The 24,403-nt window shown below is 36.1% G+C and overlaps 2 protein-coding genes and 1 non-coding gene across 4 annotated transcripts; 1 reads left to right on the forward strand and 2 right to left on the reverse strand.

Moving 5' to 3' along the window:
- The first annotated feature begins 3,226 nt into the window (after nt 1–3,226).
- Nucleotides 3,227–3,297, forward strand: TRNAG-GCC (transfer RNA glycine (anticodon GCC)). Its single transcript has one exon. It is a non-coding gene; the product is annotated as a tRNA-Gly (tRNA).
- Nucleotides 3,298–3,519: 222 nt separating this feature from the next.
- On the reverse strand, nt 3,520–6,790 carry LOC105173187 (E3 ubiquitin-protein ligase At1g12760). Of its 2 annotated transcripts, XM_011094861.3 has the most exons (5): nt 6,101–6,788; nt 5,410–5,529; nt 5,181–5,313; nt 4,439–4,603; nt 3,520–4,016 (listed from the first exon to the last, which is right to left on the reverse strand). In XM_011094861.3, the coding sequence occupies exons 1-5, from the start codon at nt 6,634–6,636 to the stop codon at nt 3,840–3,842; spliced, it is 1,131 nt and encodes a 376-aa protein (XP_011093163.1). In that variant the 5' UTR covers nt 6,637–6,788; the 3' UTR covers nt 3,520–3,839. The 2 variants fall into 2 exon arrangements, with proteins under 2 accessions (XP_011093163.1, XP_088732014.1); XM_088875888.1 differs by lacking the exon at nt 5,181–5,313 and having other exon boundaries at nt 5,391–5,529; nt 6,101–6,790.
- Nucleotides 6,791–8,368: 1,578 nt separating this feature from the next.
- LOC105173188 (shaggy-related protein kinase alpha) lies at nt 8,369–13,332 on the reverse strand. The gene is made up of 13 exons (XM_011094863.3): nt 12,898–13,332; nt 11,617–11,871; nt 11,426–11,518; nt 11,227–11,286; nt 10,852–11,124; nt 10,650–10,724; nt 10,253–10,309; nt 10,028–10,168; nt 9,696–9,746; nt 9,415–9,510; nt 9,206–9,289; nt 8,943–9,045; nt 8,369–8,853 (listed from the first exon to the last, which is right to left on the reverse strand). Exons 1-13 carry the CDS (start codon nt 12,955–12,957, stop codon nt 8,792–8,794), a joined length of 1,410 nt encoding a protein of 469 aa, XP_011093165.1. The 5' UTR covers nt 12,958–13,332; the 3' UTR covers nt 8,369–8,791.
- Between the last annotated feature and the right edge of the window lie 11,071 nt (nt 13,333–24,403).

The following is a 24,403-nucleotide window of genomic DNA, read 5'->3' on the forward strand; positions in this document are numbered from 1 at the left end:
CTCCTGAGGGTCATTGGTATCATTGTATTTAGTGATGGCTGGGTTACGAAAATTTGCTAGGAGTTCATCCATCTTCACCGCCTCTGTGAAGGGGACACCCTGCTGCTCGTCTGTGGGAGTCCTTGCAATTTGGTACTGGACATATTTGAGGCCTTTCTGTAGGCATTCCAAATGCTCAAGCCATTGTGGAGGAACCTCCTGTTGGGTTAATGGGGCCCCTGTCCTCCTATCACAGTAGGTGCAGGGGCAGGGATGCCTTCCTCAAAGTCTTCTTCTGGGGCATCCACTATTTATTATTTTAGATAAAAATGAGTAATTACATATTAATTTTTTTAATATATTTTCTTGAAAAAAATCTGATAAAATATATTAATTCATTTTTTTCTAAAAATATTTAACTTTTGTTTAAGTATATATATTTGTCAATTTTTTTAAAATACATATATGAGTTGTGGGTTATATTATATTTGTTTTGTATTTGTTATATATATTAATTTGTATTCCACTTTTAATTTAAATTTTTTACTTATTAAAATTAATTAATTAAGAATTTAGTGATGATTTAATATGCAAAATACTAAAATATATTGAGAATAATATAATTGTTCAAAGCATTAGGAGCATTTTTGTCCAATCTAGGAGGTAAGCATTATATTTGTTAATTTAAAAAAGTAAATTTTACATCCAAAATAGTTCATGGGTGTAAAGTGTAATTTAACCTGTATATTTCAGTCTTTCCATTGATAAAAGTTAAAATTTTATTAAGAACTAGCCTGTCGTAGCACGTCAACCCATATGTACATATAATAAATAATCTTTCACATTTGAAAATATATTATAAATAAGAATAAAATATAAAAATCAATAAATCACATTCAAAAAAACTAACATAAGGTATTACCAACATAATAAAAGAATTGGTGCTCTCGTGTTAAAATAATGTGGGGTCATTTTCATGAAAAAATAATAATTGTAACTATTTTTTTAAGTTATTTAATTAGGAATATAATTTTTATTTTTAAAAATTGGTGCAGTGGTGTCACTAACCACCATTGTAATTATAGAGGGCCTTTAAATATAAAAGATTGGCCATCGTGACACGTTATCCCTATGTGCATAATAAATAACCTTTTATATTTTAAAATATATTATTTATTTATAAATAAGAATAAAATATATAAACCAACAAATTACATTTCAACAAAAAAGAGAAACAAATAACAAGAATGAACTTAAGGTTCGTTTGGTTCAAGTGAGAAGAAACGGGAAGTGGAAGAGGGAGGAAAAAGGAAAGAATAATAGTTTTTCTTCAAGATGTTTGGTATAATTGGAAGAAGAGTAACTCTAAAATACATTTTATTGTTTGGTAGGAAGAAAATAAATTGAGAAGAAAAGACTAATTTTTGTAATTTTACTGAATAACCATTTTCCTCATTTTGTATCAGAAAATAAATAAATTAATATTATACTAATATAATTCTAGTATATCAAAAAATTAAAAACCTTATTAATAAAAAATATTTATCAAATAAGAATAAAAATATTTATCAAAATGAGTATTGTTTATTTATTTAAAAGTGTTTAGTTTAAATAAAATAAAAAATACTAACAAGATTGTTTACCTGATTGTTGACTTTAATGCAGTAGTTTTTCAACGATTTCATTATCTTTTCTCTAGTAATTGTGTACGATTATCAGCCAAAAGAAAAAAAGAATAGGAGGAAAATTATATATATAGATATATATGTGTAATAGAGTAAATAAAAATAAAAACTATACTTATATTTTTGGCCTTATACTTCAACAATATTGAACTCTAGAGGGGTTTTATATATATCGAGTTTTACTTCACTTCCATCTCTTCCTCCTACCTAAACACTAAATTATCACTTATACATTCGTTTTTACTTCCACTTCTCTTATACTCCTATTTTTCTCCTCAACTGAATATATTCTTAAGGTATTATCGACACAACAAAAGAATATTGTAATGGTATTACAATGACATAGAATCACTTTTTTAATTAAGAATTATAATTGTCATATTTAAAAATTAGTGTAGTGATGCCACTAACTATCGTTTGAGAGTATTGATGGACTTTATTTTTTATATTTATATTAATATAAAAAGAAAAGCCCCTTCACACTTACAAATGATGGTTAATGACATTGTTGCATTTCTTTTATGAAGTAAAAAATGTCTTTCATGATAAATTGACTAACTTATTCAACTTTTCAAAATTTATATTAATTGATAAAATATTCTTTCTTTCTTTCTTTTTATTAATGCTATATATTGGTTTATATATTTTATTTTTATAATAATATATTTTAAATATAAAAAATTATTTATTATATATACGAAAAAACAACGTGTCAAGAACAACTAATTATTATAGATAAAAACTTTATTGAACTTTGGTCGAATACTTATTTTGTTGCATCAATAATGAAATCGCGTGTGTGATATCATATCCGGAACATATCACGCGACTTTATGCTACTGTATTTTTTTTATTTGTTTGTCGCTAAAATGAGTTTTGCGATTTCATTCTCTCTTATAATTATGTGTGGAAAATATGTTGTCAAATAGTTCCAAGTTGATTAATTTAAATGTATTTTATCTACGCTTTTAATAATTAAGATTAGGGATAATTAAATTATTATTCTTTGAAATTGAATTATATGTAAATTTTCTATGATTTAAATTATTTTTAGTATTCCTCAAATTTGTTTTTGCTTAATAAATTGATTACTCGATTAGTAAAAATTCACTAAATTTATTAATATCAGCAAAAAGAAAAGAATAAAAAATTATATTTATCCCAATTAATTTATCACTGACTTATAGTATGTAATTTGTTTTTTCCTTAATACTACTCTTACAAGGGTGAAGAAGTACTACCTCACATGTATTAGCATGTGAAGACGTATAAGGGTTGTTTGGTCAAAATTTAATTTGTTTGACTTGCTGTAAGTCTACAAGTCAATTGGTGGGTAAATATGAATTTTTCATTCATTTTCTCCTATCAATATCAACAAAATTTGGTGAATATTAAGTGACGGATAGACCTATTTGTTAGGCAGAAGCAAATATCAAGGATAATAGATGTAATTTTCAAACCATAGAAGGTCTAAATGTAATTAATCGAACTTTAGGAGAAGGTGATATAATTATTCCTTAAAATTAAATAATTAAAAACCTTTTATGTAGCTCATTCAACAAGCACCAGTGGTCTAGTGGTAGAATAGTACCCTGCCACGGTACAGACCCGGGTTCGATTCCCGGCTGGTGCAAACCTTTTACAGGCAGCTGTGATTATCGTTGTGCCGCTGCGACGGTTGGGTCTGTTGCTTTCACCGATACATTCGGTCGATGAGATGGCGCTTGCCTTGTAACATTTTTTGTTTTTTTGGCAATTCCTATTCAGAGATTGAGTTGCATTGCACATTTGCACTTCAACTTTAAGACTGCATATTGCTACAAAAGAATGAAGCCCATGAACTGAAATTCTGCAGTTAACATCAGTAAAATTTCAGCAGCATGCATTCTTGTCACTTAATTTACAAAATAGTTTGTAAATACATCGTTCGGAACTTCCAAGAAATCGAAAGGCTTCACCTACACTTTCAGGTTTCCTACGAAATTCTATATGTGGCATAGAAACAAGAAGCTGCACATGACTATTGGACGGCGTACACATTCGCTATATGAAAATAACAAAGGGCTCTGATACGTACACAAACAGGCCACTTTTGTATTTTGCTTGAAGCGGGAACTTCTGGGTCCAACAGGACTGCCTACACGAGCATATGGCTGCTGGTGGGTGCTTGCTCAATTATACTTCTTCTCTACGACTTTGGTTGCCATTCTTAAGTATATTGAACTTGCAGAGAGGACAGATTGCATTTATGACTAGCCACTTGTCTATGCAGGCGGAGTGAAAATGGTGGCTGCAAGGGAGCTCACGCAGTTCAGCTCCATCGTCGTAGGCACAAAGGCAAATGCAGCACTCCTGCAATCCAAAGCAGGAACATTTAGGAGATAAATGTTTTTCAAAAGAACCAGACACCAGAGCTACCTAAGTGCAGAAATCTCAACTTCATGTTTATGCATGCAGTGTAAAGTCAAAAGCCCGTGACCTGACAAAAACTAGAGGGAGGAATACATTCATACTTCAAGTTCCCACAAAAATTATTAGATGCCTCAGTGATTAAGGGGGTATATAACCATATGGTCCAGCACTCACAACACCACAATCCACACAGAGCATAGAGCATAGTGCCTACTGATAGAGGACCGATCACCGTGAGATCCATAGAAATACAACTCATCTACGTAAAGCAACAACATTGCATGATAAATCAGCTGATAGAGAGAACGAAATCATAAGGCATTAATTGTATCCAGAAGGTCAAATAGTCTAGCTGGACATACAGCATCCTCTGGAGGAAGGACATGCTCCGTGGGCGAGTCAGTGTCGCATTCCGTCAGAATTCCACCAAATGATCCTTGGCTTTCACCATTGTGCTTCTCAAAATCAGAAATTTTTCTAAATTTTAACCTTGGTAATCTCTGAATGTCTTCCTTGGAAGCTCCTTCCTGAAAACATAATGCCAATCAAGAACAATAATAAACAATTAAATATGCATGTAATATTATCAATCAACATGACCTTATACCAGAACTAGTAATATTATTGAAAGTGATGAGCAAGTTATGCAAAACATCTTGGAAGAAATGTAAGAACCCTAGAGAAGCACACCGATTAGCCAGTGAACCTAAGTTCTAGTGAATTATATGGGCCAACTGTATACATGGGTTTCAATGCTAACTTAGATTATAAATATGACATCTTCACTTGAACCATAGAAAGTTCAAATAACTTATAATGGAAGATCAAAACATTTCCTTCATTTTGGTCAAAGCAGAAGTAACAAGCACATTAAAGATGTTGATACTTGGGGCTAACAAAGGAGTTGCTAAAGTATACAGCAGCCAGATATTCACTCGAGGTATGGAAGATATAACATGAGCGGAAACCCAAGCAGTTCAGCTTTATATCTGTTCCACAGTCCCCTTTTCTGTTAGAAGAAAGTGCAAAGTCTGGCTCGTAGCTTCAGCATGGATTAAGTTTTTGCTGAGAGGAGCAACTAAAAGGTTCTACAAAATAAACTACCTGATCTGCAACTGCATATAAGATTGCAATAATACATGGTAGACAGCAGCAAACAGCAAGTCCAATCACACAAGCCACAGCTATGCAAATGACAACAAAGAACACATCGAATGCCAGAAATGTAATGGAAATCCTGCACCGGAACTCAATAGTTGGTAAACATAAATAGAAACCAAAAGGAAGTATGTAAAACTGAATTAGCATCAGTACATATAATATTTGGACAGACCAATAAAGCTGAGGTGATTCACTAGGCAAACTTTGGCCGCCAGCAGATACCCAGTAGAACCCAATTATCCACCAATAGAATGAGAAGATAGTAGTTGCAGACTCCAGACGCTTAGTAAAGCTGCCAAAAATATTCTACACATTGTTATCATCAATATCAAAATTCTCTACTTTTAGAGTAAGAAACATGGCCTCAATCGTGTACCGCATGCTTGTGTGAATAGTTACTAAGAAAATCAAGCAATGACTACTATCCATACATAGATATATACCCCAAACCCCAGAAGCCAAAATATTTAAAATCAAAATCACAAACAAGCTGCATATAGCAGAAACCAGATGGGACTCCAGCTGCATGCTACTTATTTATTTACATAAACAGAGGAAAAGAAATGCAAGGTTGGAATTATGCATTCTTCAACATGGAACTATGAATTTAATCTCCATCAAACCTATAATGCTCAGTAATGTATTAGCAAAACTTAATTAAACTAGTGGTTTCGGATAGGAGAGTTCACATAACCAACTGAACTGAGTACCTAAAGAATACTCCTAAAGTATGTACCCCTGTTCTACAAACAAACGTCAATGTAACACTAAATTCAGTACTAATTCCGAACTTCAGAGAATTAATAGCATTGCGGTAATCAAATTAAAGCCCATACAAAGAGAACACAGATATTCAACCATACCCAGTTTCATCATCACTTTGCCGGTGATCCCCAGTCTCCACATCATCGCTTCCGAAGCTCGAAATCGAGTAGTTCTGACTGTAATTCAGCTCACCTCTGTCGCTCCTTACCAAATTCTGCCGCGAATACCTCTTCTTATACTCCGTACAAACACAAACTCCACGAAGAACGCACTGCAGGGCATAAACGACAATCCAAAGCCTCAACGGCGTAGAAGGAGTTTCATCTCGGCTCATGATCAGCACCGAAACCGAGACGATTACAAAGGCGACGTTCCAGACGAGGTCTAGAATCACTATCGGCTTAGAGTAAGCCCAGTCGCTCTGCCGTTCTTCAATTTGCTCAGCCGCCGCTGCTCTCACGAGGACGGAAGGCTCTCGCATCGCGCCGCCCCTGCTGCTGGCGCGGCGGAGGAATTGAGCGGCGCCGCGGAGGCTAGGAGCGGGGCGTAGGAAGCGGGGGCGGCGAGCGCGGAAGATCTGGTGGCCGAGTAACGGCGTGGTATCAACGGGGGGAGTGTTGCGGTTGTCGGACATAGTGTCGCCGGAGGAGACTTTTGCTGTGTGACTTTCTGGATCAGGCAAGTGTTGATCCAACGGTGAGAAACGAAGAAGATCAAGCGCGTGCGTGAGACAGACAGTGATCAGCAGTGTAACTGTGAGTAATAAATAATAGGTTGGGTTGGGGATGCACCTTAAATTAATTAATTAATGTACTATACTAATACAAGTAGAAATACATGTGAATTTGATATTTACATTTTGGCATAATTACACTCTCCTCCTTCATTTTTCATATAATTACATATAAATTCTCTGTAATTCAAAAAAATTATATTTAGTACTCTTAAAATTTGCTTTTATCTTTCAAATAAGTTCCTCCGTAAGTTAAAATTCACAAAATTTACTAATATTAACAAAAAAAAAAATAATGAAAATTGATACTTACCTCGATTGACTTACTACTGACTTATTACAAGTAAAAAAAAAAAGATTTTTCAACCAAACTACCCTTATAACGGTGAATCCAACCTCAAAATCAACTTCGCCACTCATGTATTTTACATAAATCACTTAAAAAAATAAGGACAATATATATAATAAGATTAACGTTTTTAGATTGTATGAATAATTTTTTAAAATATATAAATGATTTATATAATAATATTGATATCTTTTATGAATTTATATATAATATTTTAAAAATAAAAGTGTTTTATATAAATAAAGTATAAGTAAGGGGGTTTAGATATAATTTATCCTTACATTTATTTATGTAAAGCCAACCTCAAAAAATATTATATCTACACTTTCTTATTTATAATCTACTTATATAAATTATTCATGTCATTGAAAAATTTATATATACATTCATTAAAAATATTAATATTATTTATATAATTTATCCATACATTTTAGAAAATTGCACATCACTCCACAAACTATTCTTGCTTTTTAACTGCTAGGGGTGGTTTGTATAATTTTACAAAAGTGGGGATAATTTGTGTAGACAAATCATTTATCAGAGGTATAAATATGTCTGAAATTAAATAAATAGTGGAGAAAAGAAATAAATGTTTCTAAAAATATTTTATTTATACTATATATTAAGGGAGAATTTGATGTTTTCCTTATTTTTAGTCTTTTTCTTATTTCCCCGCCCACTTTCACATATTCGCCGCTATCTTCATATGGTAAAAATTATTTTTCTAAATAGTTATTTATTTTTTATTGATATTTTGTTTTCTTTTTCTCCTACTTAAAATATTTTCTTTGAAAATTATTTATTTTTTTATCATAATTATTTTTATATTACTATTTTTTCTATAATATTTTTTTTATTAAATATTATGTAATTATTATAATTTTTTTTTGGGCATACATGAGACGTGCCACATCCAACTAATATAAATTAAATGCGAAGACAATTAAACAATATATATTGATAAAAAAGAAAAGAAAAATTAGATTCCCACATTTGGTTTCAATTTTAAATAATTCATATATTTTCAATTTACATTAAATTAGTCCCTTTAGAAAAATATTTAGGTGAGATTGTCCAGCCAAAAAAGTGATTTTTCTCATATTATTCTTATATATTTTTTTAATTTTTTACAAGAAATAATGTTAGTCCCTCTTCAATTGCAAACTCTTGAATGCACCAAATTCAGATACAACCTTAAAAGAAAATGATGAATTATAATACAATTCTTTTACATAAAAAAATAATTAAAAATTTCCATTAAAAGAAATTAGAAAAAAAAGAGCAGGCAGCAAATGGAAGCTCATTTTTGTATCAGGAAAAGAAGTTGCAGAAAAGATATTTTTGAGTACAAAAATAAATGGAAACCTAAGTCATCTCTAATCCTCTCCTCCACAGACATCATGGCTATCTTCAAACTTTATATATAATCAATTATATGTTTTAGATGTATATATATAGCTAAAATCTATCACATCCTCAGATCCATACAGCAGTTCTTGAAACCATGTTTTTGTTTTTGCCACTGGTGATTCAAAAACTTGCCATGTATTGCTGGTCCTTCTCCTGCTCCAGCAAAGTCCATCTCGTGCGCAGGATTCCTTCATCATCAATTTACCGTTCCCATCGACCTGCTTCAGATGGGCACCGTAGCATCGACAAAAAGTTTGTACATAGCAGCTGATAGGAGACTAGTAGTCCCGGAGCTATTCACTTCTTGGCATGGTCGGGAACGAGCCGCTGTAGCAGCTCGGGTGGTGCACCAGCCAGCTCTGGAGGAATGGACAGCAGGGTTTTAGAGAAGGAAAAATTACGCCAACACCCTTAAGGTTTAAGCATATTATCAAAGTCTGAAACTCACCTTCAGGGGAAAAGTCGAAGAGGGGAGGTAATGGTCGCCCGTTAGGCAAGCATGCGTTAGGTTCTCTTAAGTCATCGAAAAACGGGTGAGCACAAGCCTCCAACTGAAAAATATAGGGGAAAATTTGTAACAACTTAGGGGATACAACTAGGAAATGTGCCCTTGAAGTAAAATGATGCTGATAATTCACTTCACGGGAAGAAAAGTGATTCTCAACCTAAATTCTTTATTGAAAACGCTATCAAAGAGAGGGAATAACTTACGGCGGTGAAACGTAAAGTAGGTGAGTATTGGAGCAGCCTCGACACTAAGTCCACCGCTTCCGGTGGCATTCTCCTTTGAAATACCTGGAGAAATAACTTCATTTAGATTTGTACTCGTATCCTTTTCTTTCTTGCTTGCTTTCTCACTTCCTTTTCTTTTCATCTTTCTTTTTGTTTACAAGGTACGGTAGTTTGATTTATGAACAAACCTTGTGCCATGGGTGGGCTTTAATTTGTGGAAATTTAAACTCGGTGTAATTTGGATTCATGCACTTGATTTCCTCCCTAGTCGGCGTCCCCAAAACCTAACATGAAAACAGAACACGGGATCAACTTAGAGATGCACATACCATGTTTGGCTAGACCAAAAACCAATCATCTTGAAAGTGTTATTACACCAGTTATGTGATTAGCTTTTGTTCAGCAGAACCTGACCAAGCCAGAACTTCCTGAAAAGTGGGGAATTCTAAGTTCAAGGAAGAATATTTACCTTAATTATTTCAACCAGCTGATCAACACTGCTCTCCCCGGGAAAGAGAGGCTGCACAATTTTTAACAATGTTAGGAATTCTAGTAAAACCAAAGCAAGAGATACAAGGAATATCGTCAAATCAAGAACTTCTATACAAAGGCTTATAGGTATAAGAAGACAGATGGCCATCTCCAATTAAAGGAACTATAGAAGTACGGCAATCATCATTATGAAGAAACAAGAGCGGAAATGCAAAAGAACACTGATAAAATAACTTATGGGGAAAAACAGGAAAAAGAAATAGATATCGTCAACCACACTTTTCATTGACAAGCAGCATAAAAGCCTACCTGCCCGAGAAGTAGCTCAGCCATAACACAACCTACAGACCACATGTCGATGGCCGTTGTGTATTCTGTGGCTCCAAAGATCAGTTCTGGAGCCCTATAATATCGAGAGCAAATGTACGATATATTTGGTTCACCAGGTACCTGGAGCAAAGCAGAAATCTCACTTATAGCTATTCGATGGGTCTTGATTCAGATTTTACAGATTTTGCATAAAATACAACGTACCAACATCTTTGCACTCCCAAAATCACAAAGCTTAAGCTGATGTGTGTGAGGATTAACCTGCAGCAACCGTCACATCTTAAATTTCCAAATAAATGAAAAGAACTTGGCAACTTCAAAATATAGGCAAAAAAGATTGCATAAACAACAAATGTGGGTATGAAGGAAAAAGACAAAGAAACAGAAAAAAGGCTGAAGACTGGGGATGAACTAAGAAGAGCACATCTTCGCATAACTTTGATAATATACCAAAAGAATTTCATTCACCTAGAAATAATAAGGATAAAATGAATTAAAGTCGAGAATTTATTAGAGTGATAATGATGCTTCTTCGTCGAATACTATGACATGCTTCGCTGAAAGAAATTCACTAAAATTTGGAAAGGAGAAAGAACCATACCAGTAGATTCTGCGGTTTAATATCTCGGTGACAGACGCCAACAATTCTATGTGTGTAATTTAGCGCTCGGCATATCTACAGTTTCACATGCAAACACCACCAGAAATGGTTTCATCTTTCAAATTGCAACAAAGTAATGGAAGAACTAAACATACAAACAAGCAACAAGAAGCTACTCAACTAGTGCAGCTCAATTATATACCTGGTATGTATACAGCTGCACAAATAACATAGGCATGTACTGGTTCACTCTGCTATAGTGCCTTGAAGCCCGATAGACCGTTTCTGATACATACTCCAAAACAAGATTTAGGTACACCTCATTCTTTTCTGTAGTAGAATAGAAAGAATGCTTCAACTGAACAACGTTAGGATGGTTAAGCATGCGCATTATCTGCAGTTCTCTGTTCTTATATCTCCTATCCTGCAGCACCTTCTTTATAGCGACAGATTCACCCGTTTCAAGCCATTTGGCCTACAACACAAAGTTGGATAGGAAGTATAAGTCAATCGATTTGCTGCTCTAATTAATTTAAAAAGAAAAAACGCAGCAAAGCAAATTGTTAATTCAATGTACCTGATATACAACTCCAAATGAACCAGTGCCAACAACACGCTCTGCCATATAAGACATTGTCTGAGGAAAAAACAGAACTTAGAAGCAAAGTACTTTACAGGTGCTTATTCACCTATATCTACAAGCATCTTGGAAATGAGATAAAGCCATGAAAAGATAAATCTAAAAGCTAAAATAATCATCCAGCAAAGTCAATCACCTGTTTCGGTTGTCCATTATGCCCACCAATTGAAGTTACGATAATCTGACCAGCTTCTGTTCCATTGCCACTCACAATAGTGGATTCCATATCCTGGAATGTAATCTCTATCAATAAAACATAAACAAAATGCTACTGAAATATACTATTTCTGGGCCTGGTATTTGAAAAATCTCAAAGTAACATCGAACCTTGACATTTGCCTCATGATTATCAGTTTTATCATCTCTAATTTTCATTTCATGCATTTCTTTTGGAAGCTCATCATACCCAGACTTCTCAGGTTTACCATGTACATTAGATGTGCTTGCAACAGCTTCTAAAGAGTTGGATTCCATATGCTGCTCTGGCGCTTGCAGACAATTTTCTCCCGTCTCTACGTCGCAGCTATCTCTGTGATCTAGTTCTTGCTCGACCTTCACCCTTTTAATGCTAGAATCCCCAACCTGAACCAAATACCTCAAAACTTTAGAATATGGCTGGTATCTCTATTTCTACCCTATTCCACTATGCTTTCACTGGAGGACTTCATAACATATATGAAGCTGATAATGCAAAGTTGAGCGACTCTGAAAAAGATAAACCAAAGAGGGCATTCCCCAGTGCACATTGGTTTTCCACATCCAAACTCATCCGGGACTCCTCCGCCCCCCATGAACTAAAGGATGGAGTAGACAAAAATACAAAGACAAGGCAAAACAACGGACGGAAAATGACACATGCCAATTGACGCAACTCAACATTTGCAAAATCCCAAAATCTGCGACATATATGAACAGCATGATGCAGTTGTAATGCCAAAATCAAAGGCTAACATCAGCGTTTCAGACTCATAAGTCAAGCATTGTTGCTCTATCAATTGTTTCTCATTTCAAATACTGAAACTAACATAAAAAATCAATGCTGGCTCTCTTGTTTCTGTATAATCATAATAATTGTATGCAGAACAAACGGGAAAACATGAGACACAGGATATCATAAAAACGTTGAAATGTTTAAAACAACATCCCCTAAACACATGTTCAATTAAAACATCCTCAGAGCCTCCTCCCCACCCCCACCCCAGAGGAAAAAAAGAAAATAAGAAAATAAAAGAAAATTCCAAAGAGAAAAGAGAAACGCAGCTTGACAGATTGACAACCACTTATTTCAAAGAACAAGGAAAGCCCACCAAAACTCATAACTTATTCCATCTTTTCATCAATGTTCTCAGCTTCCATACAAATTCCAGGCATTCCCGAATAACAAAATTAAATACATAAACTACCAAAAAATTTCTTTTCACAATTTCCTGAGCATTCAGAATAAAATCAGACATTTCCTTCATGATTCCGAGACTCCCCACCAGAGAACGATCACTTGTGTCATTTTCTATTTATTTTTTCCGTCCAGCCTAATCTTTGATCACGTATTTAGAAAATAACGCAAGAACCCATGAACACACGCATAGAAATAGAAAGAAAGAAAATTACAGGATCTGAGACGGAGGAGCGGCCCGAAGCAATGCTCTTCAGCCGACGCATCATATTCATCTCGTTAACCAACCAAACAAGAATCCAAATCAAAATCCCAGATGGAAAATGAACGGAAAATCTATTCCCTTCCGCCTCCTTCACCCTTCAATCAAAAAATTACGAAAAAACAAAAAAAAAAAAAAAAGAAACCAACCCACAATAGAACAAGAAGATTAAGAAACAATCAATCACTCCTACGTCCAACAATGAGAGGAAAAGAGGCAGAAAAATGGTATAGAAAAACGAAAATCTTTTTTTTTTTTCCCTTCTCTCTCTCTTTCGTCCCTGCGTTCGAAACAGCAACAGAGAGAGAGAAATAGGAGAGAAAAATGAGATGGAAACAATGGGAAAAAGCTGAAAGGAAATTCCCAGAGAGAGAAAAAAGACAAGAGAGAGAAAGGGGAGAGAGAGAGAGAGAGAGATGTATATATATTTTATTTATTTCCTTCAGTCAAAGCTTCAAAGCTAATCATTATTCATTCCGACAGTATTTCTTGTTTTCTTTCTCCTTTGATATTTGTACTCGCGGTCAGACTCTGCTTCCTGGCCGTCGATTCCTCGTTATAGTGATCCGACGATAAGGAGTTGAAGGGATTTCAATGTGAAATGACGAAAATGGGCTTCACTAAGATGGATATGTAACGGAATATTCCCTTTCATTTTGACTGGGCCGTTTGCCTTTCGCTTCAAGCACATAAATTCAGACTTACGACATTTCTTGAATATTTAATTTTGATGACTATAATAATTTCTCAATTCTTTTTTATTTTTAATATATATAAATATATAATAAGCAGCTTTATTTGAATTTTGAAAATCAATATTCAACAAATTTGTACTCCATAAATGAATTATTAGGCCATTTTTCATAATTTATAATTGAAATTGTAATTTAAGGTATAATTATACAGTCCTCCGCTGATATTCAGTATAACTACGTATAAGTCTCACGTGATTTAAAAAATTATATTTAGTACCCTTGAATTTTATTTTTATCTCACAAATAGTTTCATCTATTAATCAAAATTAACTCAACTTGCCGATATTAGTAAAAAATAAATAAATAAAAAATTATATTTACTCTTAATTTACTTATTATGAATATTGCAGGTTAAATAAATCTATTTTGATCAGACTACTGTTATACATTTTCAGACGTGCTAAATGCATGTGATGTGTACATCTTCATCCTTATAAGGGTAGTTTTATTTGAACTACGACAAGTTAGTAGGGTTGTTTATATCGACAAATTTCGGACTTGCAAAAATTATTTGATCTCCATGTAAAGAAATATATTTAGAATAATTATTTTTTAGAATTATTTTAAAAACTTCAAACATCTTTATTTTAATGCAACTCAGTCAAATTCCACCGACCGCCAATTCCAAACATTACTTTTTAATTAAATTATAATGAGTTCTCTTAAAATTTGATATAATTATAAATATTATATCATTATTTAAAAATTAATAATAATCATTTCATAATTAATAAATTATCTGATCTTTTTATGGAAATTTGAAATTGTCAATTTTGCTTTTACTTTTTTTTAAAAAAAAATAGAAAAATTTTAAGAAAATGAAATTCGGTGGATGGAACCAATTGAAAAATTATAAAAAAAATATTGTTTAAATAGTTCACGAAAAATTTCAAAAAATATTAAAAATAAATAAAATTAAATTTATAGGGCATTTTAATCAATTTATTATAAAAAATCAATAGAGACTAACAAATTGGTCAGTTGTTCGACGAATATTAACATCATATGGGTATTTGTAATTTTTTAAATAACGAGAAAATTAATTATATCAAACCTCATGGATTGATGTAATTTTATGTTTTTTCACTTTTGCACAAATAAAACGAGTCTTATTTTCATAGTTTCGTGAAATATTTCTTAATCAAACGACGCGCAAAATAATTCTTTTTATAAGCAAGTACGATGATTTTGACTTAGATTATTAAAAGCTAAAGTGAACATAATCCACGTGATAAAATTCAAGGTTATTAGAATAAGATCTCTAAGTTGGTTGGAAGTAATCTCGGGTTATATATAAATATATTGTCAAATCATTCCTCGTTTCAAAATTTATATTTTGACTTTGTTTTTTTTTTTTTTTTTTTTGAAATAAACAGAAAAATTATGAGTCAAACTCTGGTCATTACAACCTTCGGCATCTTCTGGTGCAAATTGATGTGTTAAGGAATTTGTTGTCCTCTTTACATGTCTGAACTTGCATGAACTGAAAGCTTTGGCCTTGAGTTTGACGTCCAGCAATAAAGGTCCCAAGGCTGAGTCGCCTTCCTCTGTCGAGGCCAGCCCCTTCAACTATAATCTTTTTGCCATCCCCTATTTGCACCAAGATCGACTAATGAGTTCGGCTAGCTCCGATGACACTCGAAATTCCAAATGCCTTTTCTAACAGAAAATAAAAGTATTTTATTAAAGAAATATACATTATGTAGGCTCGTATTCATCCTCGTTAGTCTCGTAGTCCTCGAAGGTGCCTTCATCATTCTCTTCATCTTCATTAGCAGTTTGACCATCTTGAGTCCGTGAAATACCTGCACCCTGCTGTTGTGCAATTTATAAACCATTAGGATCACGTAGATTGTACGACTGATTATCCATAGCACTTTAGGGATTGGTACGACTTTATCTGGCTGATATGCGATCTCAGTCAACTTGGACTCATCAACAACTTTCCGAGCCTTGATTTTGCAAACAACCATCCAATCCTCTTTGTCCCTCTTCATATTTGGGTACTCAGTATAGTACACTTGTACTACTTGTTGTGCAAGTATGAATGACTCATCCTTTTAGTACATGTTTTTGAAGTTTACATCAATGATGTGATAGCTTGGTATACCTTCATGCCTCTTATTGGATCGACCCAACGACACTTGAATAGAACGATGTGCAAGTTCAGAATAAGTGGGTGTGTCAATTGAATGATCTCTTTGATGATTCCATAAAAGTCATTGTCCTCATTTGTATACGATGAACTTTTGACACACACTCCATAATTCATGGTTGACTTACCGGCGTTGTGATGTTCCGTGTGAAAGTTGTACCCATTCACATAATAGCAAGAGACAAATGTCACTTCTACACTTGGACTCCAATAATGACACTTAAGGAGCTCGTTGTTCGTGTAGTTCAACTCGGAATGTGCCTACACGTTTATATATTAATAAGATATTTTGTATGTTGCACAAAGTACTTTTAAAAATTAAAAAAAATATTTGAACTTACACATCGTTTGAACCAATCCTTGAACTAAGTCAATTAATAATCGGATCGACCGATTGGTGATGTTGGTACAGTTCGTTCAAGTATGATCTGTACATACATTAATCAGATAAACTATATATATATATACATAAATACACTATTAACATATATGTATATTGAAAATAACAGCTTACTCATAATATGGCATGACTACTTCACAGTTAGTCAAAATGTACGTCTTGATGATATGCCGTTTTGGTCCACTGAGTCATATCTTCTATGAGGCACCACTAGCCCGACCGGGGTAGTTGAAAATAGACACCTGGATTCCATCGCCATTGCTTGTGCGCTTATTATTTCTATGAGGCATGCTTTGTTTGGGTAGCACGTTCGGTTCAAAGTATTGTGAAGAAAACAAATCAATTTTCTCAATAATGTATGCCTCGACAATTGATGCTTCGACAGGTGCTTTATTTTTCACCTTTTTCTTCAACTCATATAAGAACCTTTCAAATGGGTACATCCACCTATATGGCGATGGCCCCCGTAAGCGAGCTTCATACGACAGGTGAACAATGAGGTGCTCCATTGAGTCAAAAAAAGTTGGAGAAAATATCTTCTCAAGGTTTCACAGTATGATGGCAACACTGTTTTCTAACTCATGTAGCTTGGTGATATCAAGCGTGGTCGAGCATATGCTTTGGAATAAAAAAACTAACCTTCCTTAATGCACTCCATACATGCTCAAGAAGCATCTCACGAAAGGCAATTGGGATCAATTTTTGTATGAATACATGACAGTCATGGCTTTTTATTTCATGCATCCGCAATTCCGTCATCTCAACGCAGCGTGCAAGGTTAGACGCGTAGCCATCAAGAAACTTACGGCCACAAATCTATTCACATATCCTCATTTTCTGCACCTTACTCAGGATATAGACTTCTTTAGGCATAATGTCCGATCTACGTTCATTGAACTCAAGCTCTAGGCAATTACAAATGATATTTAAATCCCTGCATGCATCAAATTATCCTTCGTCTTTCCCTTGATGTCCATGATCGTGTTGAATATATTGCCAAATACATTGTTTTCAATGTGCATGGTATCAAGGTTGTGTCAGATCAGATGAGTTGCCCAGTATGGAAGATCCCATAGGATGCTTTTCTTCGTCCACTTATGGTCGCTACCATAGCCAGAAAGGAGTGTCAACGGTATTTCAATTGCTAGACTGATATTTACAACCCAATCGAGGATCTGGTCTTTTGTCAGCCTCGGACGTGCAATCTTATATTCTACACAATTTTTCATAAAAGCTTTCTTGTTCCTTTGGCAGTGATGGTGCCAAGGGAGAAACTGTCTGTGGCAGTCAAAATAGCACACTTTCCTATCATGTTGCAGATGAAATGCCCCTGTATCATCCATACAAATTGGACAACCCATAACACCGGAGGTACTCCACCTAGAAGCCATCCCATAGGCGGGTAGGCCATTCACAGTCCACATCAACGCCGCCCGCATGATAAATGCGTTATTTGTGGCATTGTCATACATTCGAACACCCACATGCCATAATTGCAGTAGCTTTTCGATCAACGGTTCCAAGTACACATTGAATAGAGTTTGCAAGGCTCATGGCAGGTTCGATCCCTGTCTATCCCACTTTTTTGAAAGTAGTCAAGTTGACTCTAATCGCGTACGCCGAGCTTCAATGGATTGTTGTGTTAAGTCGCTCTTGTGAGAGATAGGGATAACAGAGACAAGGAACCACTGTCCCTTCGGGTAGGGCATAGGTGGCTACGTCGGAAAAACCCTGGATCTACAAGACTGACTTCACGCTCTCTAGAAGCTCACAGCAGAGGAAGGTAAAGTAATTATTCCTGGAACATCAAATCAAAGAAAATAAAGATATTGTGCAAACGCTTCAGATTAGAAGGGCTAGAGATCACCATCATCAAAAACATGTTCTTAGAACTCGTGCACATGCCAGGAGGAGATTGTACGGTATAATGATAATGGGCCAACATGAATAAGACGACCGTACTGACCGCGCAGCGCAAAATCGTCTGTGCAAAGGCCTAACCGAACATTACGCGGCTCTTCTGCAAAATCAAGATACATCCGGTCAAAATGCTTCCAAACCTCGGCATCAAATGGATGACAAATTGACCCCTCTCCCATCTGATGTGTGGCATGCCACGTCATGTACTCGGCAGCTGCCCTCGAAGAATACAAGCTCTGTAGATGGGACTAAGCGGCAGGTACCTAAAGATGGCATACAGGAATTTCTTGCGGCGCGGGGCTCCCCTCAAGTCGGCTTGTACCTAGCGTCTCCACAAAACTTGCAGTACTCCATATCGACGTAGTCCTTCCAGTACAACACACAACCATTCTTACATGCATCGATCTTCTCAATAGGTAAACCCAAATCCTTTATTAACTTCTTCTTGCTGTAGTAATCTTTCGACAGGGTCTTCGGGGCAATATTTTATTAGTCCACTGGGATATTTGACCATATGATCGCTTCGAAATATGGTCATCCACCTTGATATCCACCAATTCAGCAACAGATGCTAATTGAAATTGGGTGCAATCATTCCACAATGGTTGCTTGGCAGCCTGCACTACATCGTAAAAGTGATCTGCCAAACTGAACACATAATCAAAGGGGCCTTCATAATAATGTGAACTAGAATTGGCATCAATAGGATAGGACCTCGTACCATCATCAGACACACCATCATGATATGAAGAAAATTAACTCAACCTGGCTGCATAAAAAACCATCCTCTACGCCTAATCCATTTGTTCATCACCCAGTGTGAATAATTACCCTCGATATGGGCAGTTGGGGTTTGCTCCTCCAGCACTTGAGGGACAGTCACAGACTTGAAGTACTCCTGCAACCTCTCTCGCCATGAAAAGTTTGATTATAATATTATGGCATAAATCCTCGCATACACAAGTGATAGCTGAATTGTTGGGTGTTCTGAACTATGTATTTGCATTTTTGGCAAGGGTACCTAATTTTGTCTCCATTCATATGTCCACGTTGACCCGTTGCCCATTTTATGAAAGTTTTAACCCCATCCTCAAACTCCAATGTAAGACTTGCGCTCCCCGGGAGGTTCTTATTATACATCCATCTACTCAATTCTCATAACATGATTATATATATCACTATATTTACACATATATATAATTAATTTTTTAATTTGATGACCTTCAAATTTATAAATATTACACTACACTATTTAGGAGAATACATATAAAGACATGTATAAGATTAATAAAAATAAAACTAAAAGAAGTAAACTACAATTAATTTCATTAAACATAATAAAGTATTAATTTAGCCGTTGTTACCTGGTCAACCAACTTAAGAGATGATCAGCACTAGTTGACGGTCCAAACTTCGAGTAATAATCTACAAGCTTATTGAGTGTATATACACAAAAATTAGAGTTTGACAGTGTGTGTGGTTAGTAAGAATTTCTACAATAAATGAAATAAATTAAAAATAACTTGCACATATATAAGTTTTTTTTTTAGCGGCTTTTGCAACGGCCTTTGAAATTCTTAATATAGTCATTGAATAGTAGCCGTTAGACAATGAAGCTGTTATTTTGTAGTGGACTTTGTAACGATCATTATAAAAAAAACCATCTCTAATGTCATGGTTTTTGTAACACTGTCTTAATTTTTCATGATTTTTTCCATTGCCATTGTAACGGATCCTTATTTCACCAAAACGCCATTACAAAAAAAATTAGTCATTACAAAAATCATAACAAATTAGTAAAGGCAATAAATTGTGACGGTCTTAGGCACACCGAAAACTTGTAAGGACTTTTGTAATAGTTCTTGCCGTTACAAAAGAAATACATTTTTATTACCCCCTTAATGAGGTTAGCATGTCTCATCCGTTACAAAACTGTTACAAACACCTTGTGTATGGCTGTTAGAAATTCTGCCATTTTTTGTAGTGTAAAAATTATATATATATATATATATATTTGTCAAAATTGTTAGTTTTTTATAGTACGAAAGTATTTTTTGATAAAAATAATTTATTAAATACAAAAGTGATGCATGCAAAAAGTGCACAGGTAGCATAGTTTGTGACTTGAGCTCTTTGGTGAGCCAAATTCTTTGCAAGCTTAAAGATAGGAGCCTGTAAACAAAAAGTATTAGTACTTTGATACTCAAGTCAATACATAATTTTGAAATGACAATTTTAAAATAAAGAGAAGACACGAAAATAAGATAGCAAGCTATATTAAAAGAATGAGTGTATATGGTAGAAATTGCTTGTGTATGCTTAAAAAAAAAAAAAAAACACGTCCCCTACTTAAGGTGGGCAAACCTATTTTTATACTCACACCCCCCCTTCCAATAAAGGATGAGTCCTTCCCCCCAGGGAATCGGGAGGCAATTGCTAATGGATAGGCCTCCTAACGTTGTAGTGTTGGTTGCAGAGGTTCAAGAGAGTCCACTTTGGCTCACGAACCCTACTAAGTAAGAGCCTCGCTCTTCTAAGGGTCTAGCGATGTGGACATCCTTATCACTTTCGGAACGAGTAGTTTGTAGCATCTAGATAAGTGCCCTTGTAGCTGATAGGGTGTCGTTAGACCTTCTAAACACTTGAGATTAGCAATTTTCTTCCTGGGCCCTAGCTGGGGGAAGGCTCTTGAAGGCCTTCCTAAGGTTTCTTGTTATATTGAGCCTCCTAGGCTTGTTGTTGGGCTGGTGTATGCGCCGCAAGTTAGGCTGTTCATTCATGACCATATCATTCAGAGTACCCACTCTGAGGAGGATGAGGCCCAACCAATCCTCCATAGAGCATAGAGTCTCTTTTTGGGGAAGGGAGACCTCTACCTCCCTTAGAGAAGATCCTCCTCCGCAGGCACATCGTTAACCCTAAAGGAATTAGGGACAACCTCATCGAATTTCAAGATCTGTCTTGTTAGACGTGGTTTCACGGCTAGGACCCATCTTGCTTTGGGGAGTGTGAGCTTGACCCTGATGGGGGATGATAAGCAAACCCGCACGTGCCCCACGTTTTGGGTAACCACCCAATAGGGGGCAGTTACTTGGCCTGAATATGATTAACTGCCCCACATGCTCTTCATCTCCTTCCTTTAGTAGCATTCCTTCCACTCCTCCCCCTCCCGACTTGGAGAGACATTTTTAGCTCTAGTGGTTTTGTTTTCGCCTACTCTTCCCATTATTTCCATAAGTTTCTTTCTCTAACTTAACTCCTTCATCTTCTTTCTGGGATTTCTTTTTCTTTTGGAATTTTGTGTTTATCTATCGCTTCCTTAGATGAGTGTGTGAGATTTGTACGCAAACCAACATGATGATCCCTTTGAGGCCACTTTTGGGAGGATGGACCATGGATCATCCATATTTTGGTACGGTCTCGAGATGGAGCCTAATGCAGGCTGTCGCTACCCAACGCCCGTCTTCCCTCTAGCTTGTTGATGTCCACCGTTTAGTGGAGGAGTATGGGATTCCTTTGGTTTACACTATTTATGTCCCTTCTCCCGATAGTCAGTCGGATTCCTTTCCCCCCACTTTTTGTGTTTTTTCACAACCCAACTCAAGGCAGGCCTTCATTTCCCTATTCCTCATTTCTACGAGAAGGTTTCCCATCTTTTTCAAGTCCTTCTCAATCAGCTGACCCCGAACCCCTTCTATTATCCCCTATGGTACTTTAGCTCAATAGTGTCCATGTCAGGAAAAAGGTTTTTTGAATATTTTCAATTAAAGAGATTTGAACTTGGTGTTTTCCATTTGACCTTGCGTCTTGGGGTGTTTTTTTTTGCCTGCGTCCAAATGTTGGAGAAGTAGTTTTCTCTGCCTTTCCCCCCACCCAATGGGTCTTCCTTATAGATGGATTTTTTATCTTCCTTCTAGTGTTTCTTTTTCTATAAAGGATAGGACCACCACATTTTTGTCTTATGTTGGAGGAACTAAATGGCCATTCATATGACTGTCAGAGCTTGATAGATGAGAGGTTCCTCTCTGACTTTGGATTGAATCCTTTAACCACCCCTTCTGAGGGAGTCTTTGGGTATTCAATGTTGTTTTTCTGAATTTTAGTTTACTTTGGGTATTTGAATTATGTATGATAAGCTATTTAGAGATCTTGCTTCAAAAAGCCCAGGGGGTAGTTCTGCATTTTTCTTTTCCAGGGCCCCTAGAGGGACTGCTGCCTCCATTGAGTCAAAAGGGAAACATCTTGCTTATGTGGCCCCATGGGGATTTTCCAAGAGGGAGAAGGGGAGCTCCTCAGGACACCCTTCCCTAGGAGTCCCCCTGCCTGCCTCTATGCGCTCCGCGGCTCTCCTCCCCCAACCTTCCTATCATGTAGGTGGTTCTTTTTCCAAGCCTCAATGTCTTTCTCTCGATTGGGGTCTTTACACATGCCAATCCTTGGATGGAACCTTAGCCTTGTGTTTGGATTTTTGAGAGGGGTGCGAACTCTTGGAGACAAGTACTTTTATCTTCCTTGCCTAAGGAGAATTTGGATAAGATGTTAACTTCCCTTGTCTCTGAGTTATTTTTTTTATGCTTTTCTCCTCACATTTTTTGCTCGACTCTTTTTCTATTTATAATTTTTTGTTTGGTAGTGGTGGTGCTGGAGGAGCTTCTATCCCTCCATCAAGCTGCACTTTCTCCTTCCCAGGGGTTAGGTAGAGGAGGAGGTTAGAAGACAGGGTGGAGTTTTTGCTGGCTCAGAATGCCAAGTTAAAGAAGGCCAAAAACGATGCCATGGGGAGGTATAAGTAAGTTGAGAAGGAAGCAAAAAAGCTGTAGAAATTGTTCTTAGCTCTCATTGAGACTCAGTCAGAGCACTGTTGAAGGTAGCAGAGTGGGCTCACTTGGATTTTCCCAACTCCAATGATGGCAGCAGTACTTGGAATTGTATTGCTAGCTGTCTCCCTAAGTATAAAAAGTTTGAAGAGGTCTAGGGGGAGGTGGCAAGGATAGCAGGGCCCTTCCTAAGGTATGACTTCTAAGCTATCGAGAGTAGTTTGCGTCATATAGATGTCCACCCGGTAGGTGAAGAGAAAGTTTTTCTAAACTTTGAGGCAGTCCTGGAAGGCACTCCCAATCCTTTCACAGATCCCTCTGCTCTTGCTACCGAGACCCCCTCAGCTAATTTAGGTATAGGGGTGTTCACCTTTTGTCCACTCTCAATAAGATTTTCTTGTTGCCTTGGACTTGTCTTGCTAAGCCTGCTGTTTCTTGCATGATTTTTGTTTTTCTTATTGGATGATGTCCGAAAAGAAGAGATTTTGCCGATCAATTTGTGCTATATGAGGCAAAATTACCTATATTTATGCCTCTGAGGTCTCACTCACCTAGGGGTTCTGATTGAATGAGTGTCTATTCTGGATATAGGGCTTGGAAATGGTGATCATGCCTGTTTTAGACCTAGGGCTTTTATGGTATGCCTACTTTTTGGCATGGCTTATTGTTCAAGAAATATTGGCTATGCAACTAGGCCTCATAAACATAGTATTCGAATCATAATATAAAGTTATATGAGAACTATTTACCTGAAAGTCCTTTTAGGGGAGTCATTTGTTTACCTGCCCTCTTTCTTTTTGAGAGGGATGCTTGCTTTGAGGCAGGTCTTTTTCCTTGAGAGGGATGCCTGCCTGAGTTAGACGTAAAACCTCCTGAGGTTATTTATATTCCATGGTCAGGGGGCGTCTCTCCATGTTTTCTAGCTCGTAAGTCCATGGCCTAGTATTCCTATGACCTTGTACGACCCCTCCCAGCTGGGATCTAATTTGCCAATTAGTTTCAGTGTATCCCCTCCTCCTAAGCACTAAATCCCCCACTTGGGAGTTTGGGGGCTTTACCCTCTTGTTGTAAGCATTGTCACCATGCTTCTATATTGTTGCATTAGGAGGAACGTTCTCTCCTGTATTTCTTCGATAAGATTCAGATTTTCTTTAAGAAGGTCAGCGTTACATTCCTTCGAATAATGTATGAGCTGATGAGAAAGCATCACCATTTCGGCAGGGATGATGACTTCTATCCCATATCTAAGGTAAAGGGGTTTTCTCCTATGGAAGTCCTTAGGGTGGTTCGGTAAGCCCTGAGGACATTAGTTAATTCTCCTGCCCAATTCGCTCCTACTCGTTCTAACATTCTCTTGATTCCTTGTAATTGTTATAATGGGTGACCAAAAGCCAATTGGATTGGTTATTTGC

This window comes from Sesamum indicum, linkage group LG11 (assembly GCF_026168435.1).
Source record: "Sesamum indicum cultivar Baizhima isolate 11 linkage group LG11, ASM2616843v1, whole genome shotgun sequence".
NCBI lineage: Eukaryota > Viridiplantae > Streptophyta > Magnoliopsida > Lamiales > Pedaliaceae > Sesamum > Sesamum indicum.